This window comes from Quercus lobata, chromosome 10 (genome assembly GCF_001633185.2).
Source record: "Quercus lobata isolate SW786 chromosome 10, ValleyOak3.0 Primary Assembly, whole genome shotgun sequence".
NCBI lineage: Eukaryota > Viridiplantae > Streptophyta > Magnoliopsida > Fagales > Fagaceae > Quercus > Quercus lobata.
Genome location: NC_044913.1, coordinates 13943359 through 13953328, shown reverse-complemented (window position 1 = coordinate 13953328; position 9970 = coordinate 13943359). Strand labels below are relative to the sequence as shown.

General features: G+C 34.0%; 1 protein-coding gene across 1 annotated transcript; it reads left to right on the top strand.

Annotated features, from left to right (window-relative positions):
• Window positions 1-2089: 2089 nt before the first annotated feature.
• Window positions 2090-8819, top strand: LOC115965553. The gene is made up of 4 exons (XM_031084798.1): window positions 2090-2226; window positions 2499-2675; window positions 3853-5409; window positions 8493-8819. The coding sequence occupies exons 1-4, from the start codon at window positions 2212-2214 to the stop codon at window positions 8526-8528; spliced, it is 1785 nt and encodes a 594-aa protein (XP_030940658.1). The 5' UTR covers window positions 2090-2211; the 3' UTR covers window positions 8529-8819.
• The last annotated feature ends 1151 nt before the right edge of the window (window positions 8820-9970 follow it).

Here is a 9970-nt window from a genome sequence, read left to right as displayed (position 1 = left end):
CTATAGGTTGACGAATTAGACCAGTTTCTATTTAAATATATCTTTTTGCACGTTAAATACATTTTAACTAAATTCAGCTGTTTATTTTATTTTAAATTCTAGATTTTAGTTTTTTAAAAATTTATTCCTGTATAATTTCATTAAAAGTAGATAAATTCAAATTGGAAAATTGTATTAAACTTAAAAAAAAAAAAAAAATCTCATTATATGTGTAGTCGTGTAGAGCACATATAATAAGACTAGTGTAACTTATTGCGATCGAAAAGGCTGAAAGCCGTTTCCAGATTGGGACACACTATTCTGTTGTGCTACCCCACCGTAGGCCAGCAATCACCACCGCGCAACTGTCACATTGCGCTTCCCAAAGCACACTTCAGCCCTCAAAAACCTCACCACTGAAGTCATTAACTACATGCATCGAGCCACGTGTAAGATCCAAGCCGTCCACGTCATCGCCATTACAAGACCGGGTGGGTGGGACCAGCACTTCCCACTCTCTATTACGCGCGCCCATAGTGAAAACCAAAACGCAAGGGAAATGAAAAAAAAAAAATATATATATATATATATATATATATATATAATGAAAGAAGAGTTAAATTACATTTTAAACCCTAAAAGTATTTTTAATTTAACTATATAATTTCAAGAGGATTAAATTAGTTTCTAAAATTTATGATTATTACAAATTTATGATACAATTTTAAAGCTTAAGTTTTGATTGAAAATAGCAAAATTATGAGGCGGGTTCTAGTTATTTCAATTAATAAAATCTTTTGTCGTTGAATAAAAAATATGAGATTTGAACCTCGCTTACACAAAAATAAATTGATTTTTGACTTGATGATTATGAACAATTGTCATTTAGCAGATGCCATATATGAAATTCTATCATTTTTAATTTTTTTTTTTTTAAATCTTCATGCTAAGGTTCAATTGAAAGCCTGAAGTCATTTATGGTATTAATGGCTGTACTTCAATTCACACCACTTTCTCTTACTATCTACCATCTTTTTATAAAATCAAAATCAAAATTAATTTGAAAATTTTGCAACTATAAGCATTTATTTGAAATCCCATAAAATATAAGGTTCAAAGGGTAATTTTTAAAAAATGTCATTTGATGGTAAATGCTTTTTCTAGGTATCCAATTTTTTTTTTTTTTGAGAAATAATTACAACATGCTACTAACCCCGCAATTCAAACTCTTTCCCTCCTAAACCCCCAAACACTTTGTACATGGGGAGGTGCCAATTCAGCTACAAGCCTTTGGCTCTAGGTATCCAATTATGTGTATAGTTCAACTGTAAATTAATTTTTGGAAAATACTTTTTTTTTTTTTTTTTTGTTTTTACATTTATAAGTGCTTGAGGCAACAAAAAATATAGGTCAACCAACAATTATTTTTTTCTAGTTGATCGTAAAATAAAACACTTATGGCGGAAATTAGTTTATGCTTTTATTTTTCATAAACTATTTTATGCTTCACTCAAAAGTTATTAATTGAATTTCCAGCCCCCACCCCAATGTTTGCCACCCAACCACCATCCTTAGTCTCTAGTGGCCAACCATCGCCGCCGGTCGTCGATTACAATTTTTTATCTATTTTTTTTATATTATATATATGCTTGAAAGATGAGAAAATGTAAGAAAGTAGCTCAAAATATGTTTTCCATGGCATTTTTAGATATGCAATCAAAAACTTGAAAATATTTTCGGAATATTTTTCAAGAACACAACCAAATATTTGAAAATAATTTATTTTTCAGAAAATGTTTTCCCCTTGAAAATATTTTAGGATCGAAAAATATTTTCCATTGAACAAATTTCCATAATAATTTCTTAATATCATCGATTCAAGACACTACTTATTATCATTGTTATTTTTTTTTTGAAGCAAGTGAGATTTAAATAGATGAACAATTAAGATTAAAATAGGAACATACAAAAACAAAAAAAATATATTTAAAAAAAAAAACAAATCTGGTGTTAAGGTTTCTTTGTCAGTTTCGTAAATACGAGGATGTTAGTAGGGCAATCTAGTAAAACACACAAGGCATTCAGTTCCTAACAGACAGACAGCTACTGCAAAAGCTAGAGAGGAACATAACAAACCAAACCTCCCTCCTCGTCTCTTTCTCTTCTCAACTAAACTCCTCTTCTCAGACCAAAGCACCCCAAAGTCACTCTTTTTTTTATGCATTAGCGCAAATGGAAGACTCTGAGGTAAATTTTACGAAACTACCACTAACTGAATCTGATCCCAACCACAACTGAAAACCACCACTGCCACCACCATCCCCACCACCATCAACTACCACTTTTTTTTTTCTTTTTTTCTTTTTTTTAAAAAAAAAAAAAAAATTTGCAAATGTTTGAATGGGGTTTGATTTTGATCTTCTTTCTGTTTGTTCTTTTGGTTTCCTATAAGATTTTTCTGTATTGGGTTTTGCTTAATTTGTTTGGTGGTTTTGTTTTTGTTTTTGTTTTTTGGTTAGAAACTGACGGCTTTGAAGAAAGCCTATGCGGAGATAATACTCAACACGGCAAAAGAATCGGCGGCGCGTATTATGGTGTCAGAGAGGAAAGCACTTCGTTTTCAGCAGGAGCTTTCTTCGACTAAAGAAGAGGCGCTTCGGATGCTCTTGAGGATCAAACAGATGTTGGATTCTAAGGTATAATGGTTTTGCTCAAATGGGGTCGCTTTTGATTCTTTCATGGTTTTCATTTTTTTGATGTGAACATCTTGTTTGGTTCTTGATTTTTCCTGCGTTTTCTGATGTGGGTTTGGCGTGAATCTTTGTTTGGTTGTGAAAGTTCTCATCTTTAGTAGAGTTTCTTTGGGATGCTTTTTGCATTTTTGGTGTTAATTGAGTTGTGGATTGCGTATAAATGAACGTTTTTTTAGACAGTATCGCACTGTGTTGTGGTGCTTTTAGAAGTCATATAATCTGTTCTCCCACCCCTAAAATTTGGTGAGCTTGATGGAATGCGGTAGTTCACTCTTAACATTTGATCAATGGGCACAAATGTGTTATTGGGAACTCCATTTTCTGAGTTAATTATGAGTTTTCTTGTTGAAAGTGGACTCCTTTGAGATATGCTTGACTACCAAATGGTGTATTTAACAAGTCAAATTGATACCTCTTTCTTCCGTTTGATAGGAAAGTAATTTGCAATTTGTTTTCTCTGTATTATTTTCCATAGTTGAATGGGGGTGGTCTTCGCTGTTTTGCAGCTGGCGTTCAATGTCTTGTTTCATTCTTGTCGCCTAATATTTTATTTATTTATTTAAAAAACCTGCTTTTTGATACATATTGAGAGTTGCTTAACATAGATTGCAGCTATTGCGTACATTTTTGGAGTTGCTGAACAGGGGCTGTGGCTATTACATACATACTTGGCTTCTTTGGTGCAAACTTCGTGTGAAAGGGACAATGAAGACAAGAGTGGGGAAATGGGGAACTGGCTAGAGCAACCTATTGTGTGACTATAAGATAGCATACTTAAGTTATCATCCTGTTAATGAAATTGGAGCTAGTTCATTTTGCTAAGGATTAAGGTTCTTTTTAGGTTGCCTAGTCCCACTTTGGATTAAACTTCATAGACTTGATAAGTTGATTTGTCACATGGACTTAAAAAGAGTTTTATGAAATTTAAAATTGTGTTCAACCATCTAAATTTCCTACATCTTCTTCTGGTGGTTAATTGATTGCTTTGAACTGAGAAGTCAAATCTGTCCTAAGATAACCCATGAACATTTTTCTGTCTTTATCTACTTTATTTTTGTTTTTTAGCTGTAGAATCTACACTTAGAAGATACAAGATTATCTGATTTTTCCATATTTACAGGTTACTGAAGCAGAGATGACGTCCTTGAGCCAACAGAAGAAAATTGAAGAGCTTGAAGCACAGCTCCAGGAAGCTGAGGATATAGTAAGAGACCTAAGAGAAGAATTGAGAGAAGTGCAGGCAGAGTTGGAGAAGGTGACAGAAAACCAACAGCAGCCTTTGGATGAACAAAATTTAGAGGGTGATACTGCTATTCATGAAGAAATACCACAAGAGAATAGACTCATGACGTCTGGGTCTATATTTTCCATACCTGATTCACAACATGAACCAGCCACAGCATCTGGCATGAAGAGCTTGACTTCTAACAGGACATATGAGGACAATAAGTGCTATGGTGCAAATGATTCACATATGGATAATAGTTATCTTCCTAACCCTTATTTTGCCTCCATAGTAATGAGAAGCAAAGAACCTGAGCTGTACAGAAATGGATGCACCCAGAGAATTCGTGCATTTGAAAAATACCTCTTGGATGAAAAGTTGTCATTTTCTGTACAAGTAGATGATGTGAAAAATGAAGCATTTACCAGAGGAGATGAGGAAGTTAAAGGGTTGTATAAGACATCTATGCATAAGGCTGACAATATGCTTGGATTAGAAGAGACAAACCAAGATGAACTTAAAGTAATGCACTCAGATAATGATCATATACAAGTGCAAGATGCTAAATCCTTTTGTAGAAAAAGAAGGAAAAGAGCTGGTAGATATAAGAAATGTAAAGCTCCCTCATTTAAACAAGGTAATAGGATATGTGTAATACCTACCCATGAGGCTGAGAATAGTGGAGTAGAAGAGAAGAACCTAGATCAACTGAAAGTAACACAGGCAGACACAAGTGATATCCAAGGGCAGATTGTTACGTCCTTTTGCAGGAAAAGAAAACGAGGAGCTAGATATATAAAAAGAGACCCTTCCTCATTTATGTCTATTGCTGATCACCTCATGGAAAAACCTCAAGTGTCTGACCTTTCTAGCTCCAAAACTTCTCCAGATTCAGTTGATAACAATGATGAAGCAGTAGAAGATCCTTCTAAGATAACTGAGAATGAAGGTCAAAAGGATCCAGTATCCACTGTGGGCCCAGTTCTACCTTCAGATGCAACTGGTACACATTTGGGATCCATTGGCTTGACTCAAAATGATGTGGATTTTCTGAAGCCTTGTAGTGTTGAAAACACAATGAACAACGACACAGTACCAATTAATAAATTGGATATGACAATTCAGGAAAGTTTATCAGCTGAGAATTCAGAGGTTCAGGGTTGCAGAGCAGATGTTGAGACATTTGACGAGTCCTTAGTTAATTCAGATCTGAAAGCATCAGATTCAAACGATGTGGTTAGTCAAACTGTAAATAATAGGTTTCTCAAGTACACATTCCGAAGAAAACGCAAGAAGGATTCTTTAAGCAGCCCTGATTGGGATTCATCTCTTGACAATGGAACTTTAAATATGAACACTGGGGACAATCAGAATGGTTCTCTGGAGCCACAGAATACCTTGGTAGCAGAATCATCTCGAGACAGTCGGCGTCTAGCACAGGTTGCTCGTCAGGTTAGTGAAATATTTATGTTGTGAGCCTACCCACCCACTTTTGTTCTTGTGTGTGAGCATATGTTTGTGCTAACCCAAGAAATTACAATTATATCTAGAACTGGTAACTTCATCTGGAAGTGAATGTCAATGACACCTGTGTTTTAGTGTCATCAATTTTATGAATTTCAGCTGGGCTTGAGCTGGTTCAAAATCAGTATGCTTAGTCGAATTGCCTTATCACATTGTAGTACTAAATTATTTGTGACACTAGTCATGCTATATGTTTAGTATATATGTCCACTTCCCTGCAAATTTTCTCTTACCAATGCAACTGATCTTAAAGATTCCAAACATCTTATTTAATTAAATATTCACCAAGGATTACTCTACCCCACAAATGATTAGCAATTATTTGGGTTTCTCCTTTATTACAATATTTTGAATGTTGTGTTGTTTAAGTAGTTTAAGACCATCTTTAAATGAAAGAGCTTGTTCAACATGATTGTTATTTTTCCTTGACTCTGGGATGCTCTGAAATGATTTCATCCTTGATCTTTTTACAGAAAATATCTAGCTGAGGTGCTTTTTACCTTTGGTTGAAACATCAATTATTTGTTTCCTTATTAGCTGAATAGATTAAAACAAATTCAGTGACGAGTCAATAACCCTCCTAGGCATCACCCATTGAATCCCAAAAAAGGCGAAGACCATTTCCCATAATTCTCTTGCAATAGGGCAATGTAACAACAAGTGATCCACAGATTCCTCATCCCTCTTGCACATACAACTCCAACTTACCAAGATAATGTTATGCTTCCTCAAGTTCTCTGCAGTTAGGATGTTCCCCAAAAAAGTAACCCAGAGGAAAAAGGCCCTTTAGTGGAGTCTTTAGGCTTCCAAATGCTTTTCCAAGGGAAGCTTTTACCACCAGAGGGAACTAAGACTCATAATAAGATCTAACCTCAAAACCCTTTTGAATAGATGGCCTCCAACATAACTTTTGTACTCCAGTACCTTTGACCTTGATTGAATATAAAAGATCCAAAAACACCGAAAGAGATTCCAATTTCCCAATCATGTAAAGTTTAACTCCCAGTGAACTGCTAGGAGGTGAATCATGCATGTAGAATATTTTTTTCACTAACTAATGCACTGAATGTTTAATTCTTTTGAGGATGCCAAAACTTGAAAAGTGGTTCATTCAATCACTCTGATACCTGGCCTAATATATCATAGATGAATCTACATAAAAGTTCCTTCAAAATTTTAGGTTCAGTTGATTTAAGGCCAAAATAATTAACTCTTTTAAACTTGATTTCTTTATATTTTTATCATCCATGGCCATTTCTTTCATAGATAGTTAGACACTCATCATACTATTGGTGCTCCTGGATTTTATTTGCTTTTCAGGATCTTATACTGAAAATATGCAAGCAAATCTTGTTTTGATATGCCAAATCCCAAAGCTCTGGTTCAAATGACATTTCCTCCTTCTTGTAGCTAATTAGTTAGTTAGTTAGATGATTTCTTAAGCATTGGCCAATAGGATTTTGACATTTGTCAACCATCTAGAGGCTGCCAATGCCAAACAACTAGTATAAGTAGCAGAATGTAAGCTCTTTGTAAATCAGTTTGTACATGTGAATGACAATATGCCTTGAGAGCTTTTATTTGAGAACTTTGTGTTCTTTGCTGAGGTGCCTAACCACCTATCAATGTGTTCTAAGCAACTTGCTTTCCTTCTAATTCTAAATCGTATCACAGCCTGTCACTTTCCCAGCATCAGGTTGTGGGTTCAAAATTCACTTGGTGCATTTATAACTCACAAATTAAAGGGGAAAAAAAAAACATCTTTGAGATTAAACTTCCAAATTCAGTCCTCTATTGATTAGATGTTATTGGTTGGGCATTTATACACTTTTAAATCAAGTGAATATACAGTATATGCTCAAAAACAAAATACAGTAGATAATTGAAGTGGAATGGGGTTTCTCTATTTATTCTTATTTTTTGGAGGAAAGAGTAGAATGGTTTAGGTTTAGTAATTCTCTTCCTATTTGTTTGTTTGCAAATGGGAGCATTAACTGATTTGGTTACTGCAAGGTGCTTTGAATTAGCATTAGAGTACATCTCAACTGATAATTGCTATGGCATAATTTGATTTCCAAATATGGCACTGGGCCCTTTTTATTAATGATTTGATCAGAATAACTTCAAGGTTTCCAGCAAAGCCCATATTTTCAAAATGTTGATGCAATCTCTAGAATCATTCATATGCTGATTTGAACGCTATTTTCCTTTTGCCCTCAATTAAAACTATTGCTTCTAATTGAAGTTGCTTGCATGATTATGTGTTTCCACATAAATTGTTCTGATACAATATATATATATATATTTTTTTTTTGAACATCTCCATTGGAAATATTGGAAGGCACTAGTTGAGCTACAAGGCTATTTGCTTATCTTTATAAGTTTCTAAGATATCTTAATTTTGATAAGACTCCTAAAGTCATAAGGAGTATGAATTTTACAAATCAAAATAAATGATAAAGCTAATTTAAGTTTGATTCCAAGCCTTCTTACTAACTATAGTGTGGATCCCTCCAGTCCACTTTCCTTTCATTTATTTGCTATGATTATTCTTTCATAGAATATAATTTGGAGGTATAGATTTGATTGTGGCTTAAAGCAGTAGCCTAAATTGCCTACCTCAATGTGTACGCTATAACTGCGGTTTGCTTAAAACCATGTTCACTATGTTTATTAATGTGAGTACCACTTGTGATTGATTAATAATACTTGATAAGAAGCTTCTATTAAGTTTTAGAGACCGTGATAAATCCTAAGTTTAGAAGCCTGAATCTGGGGAAACAGTAAAGGAAAGGCAAATCTTGTTTTGGGATGCAAGAACTATGCTGCTTCCCCAACTTCTAGTAATGAAAGCCTGGATTATGCTCCTTGTATGGCAGTAACATCCCTGTTGGTTGTTTTATTCCACATGATACTAATGCAAGTTCAGTGGTGTGTTATGTCTTACATAGTATTTTCAGAATTATGCCTGTGGAGTTTCTCACTTCTTTCTTCATTTTCTCTTTCAACAGCTTATATCTTTGTCTGGGAAGAAGTGGTGGCAGTAGATCCCTGAATAGTTTTGGAGAGGAAACCAAATCCAGCTTCGCTGCAATGAAATTTTGGAGAGTTGTTTTGTAAAAAAATCAGACCAACAGGCATTCTCTTTATCAAGGAAGAGCTATAGATCCCTGAATAATGCATGAGCATAATATATCCATTTAAATTGTCAGTATTGCTGTATTTCTCTAGTCTTTCTCTTTTACATAATATTAAAATTTAAAATAGCTTAAATTGTAATTGGCATTGTTATCAAGCTCGGGCCTATTCTATCTAAAATGATTGCATTACAATTTTAACCTAACATGTTCCTATGAATATCTATGTCAGTGCTTTGACTTCTTGACTTTTGGCCTAATACCTTTGGGGTTGCCAAAGAAGACTTCAATTTGGTCAACAGGTAAGTGCTTCCATGAAGCTTGAAGCACACATTGGAAGGGGATTTCCCCAGCTTGAAATCTAACTGTGAAATACATTTGAGTAATCGATTTCTTCTTAGAAGTTGGAATATCTTCTTCACCGTATTTTCTTCTTTAGTAATGTTATGGATGCAAAATTTTTGTAATCTTTTTCACAATTACTAGCGTGATAATTTGTGATTGGAATATCACTTTCATATAGATATAGATCCACTACTGATATGATAAAACTTACAACTAATGATTCAGCGGAAAAAAAGAAAAAAAGAAAAAAAAAAGACTTACAACTAATGAACTTACATTTGCACCCATTGTTATGGTGATAGCATCGCTCTTTTTTTTCTTGTCTGGTTACAAAAATTATTTGGTGGTTACTCATAACCCTCTCTATTTAACAAAACTAACTTCGAATGTTATAAATTAAAATTGTACAGAGAGATAGCACATCATTTCTCCTTCAAAATTGCTTTCTAGGCTTCCATCATGCACCATAGTTGCTAAAGAGTTATGCTTCCGCATTCAATTTTGATCCAACAAAGCATGTGAAGGGAAACTTAAGTACGTAAACCAATGTCTTAGTATTGGTCATAAACCGAAACAGGACACACCTTACACTTGTCCATAACTACATTTGGTCAAAATATGTAAAATAATTTGTGTAATACGGATCTAGTTAGTTTTACTTGATTAAATTTTTGTTGAGATTTTAGACGAGGCAAATTTGTTCAAATAATTTAAACTCACATTTTCAAATTTGGTGAGTGAGTTTAAACTCACATTTTTACATTTTAAACAATATTGCACATATTTTCACATATTTTTTTATCCACACGTATTTGTAAAAACTCCAAACAACAATTTTCAAACTACTCTACTAAACACCCCCTTAGAATTGTTTTTTTTTTTTTTTTTTTTTGGGGGGGAAAACGGACCAAAAGATTTTATATTAATCAAAAAAAGCCAAATCAGAGTACAATGCTTCCAAAGCAGGAGGAGCAGAATCCTCAATTCAAAAAACATCAGAAGATATA

What these genes read in the sequence shown, in the direction of transcription:
- LOC115965553 (XM_031084798.1), top strand. An exon ending in AACAGATGTTGGATTCTAAG is followed by an intron (nt 2,676 to 3,852) that starts GTATAATGGTTT and finishes CCATATTTACAG; the next exon opens with GTTACTGAAGCAGAGATGAC. An exon ending in TAGCACAGGTTGCTCGTCAG is followed by an intron (nt 5,410 to 8,492) that starts GTTAGTGAAATA and finishes CTCTTTCAACAG; the next exon opens with CTTATATCTTTGTCTGGGAA.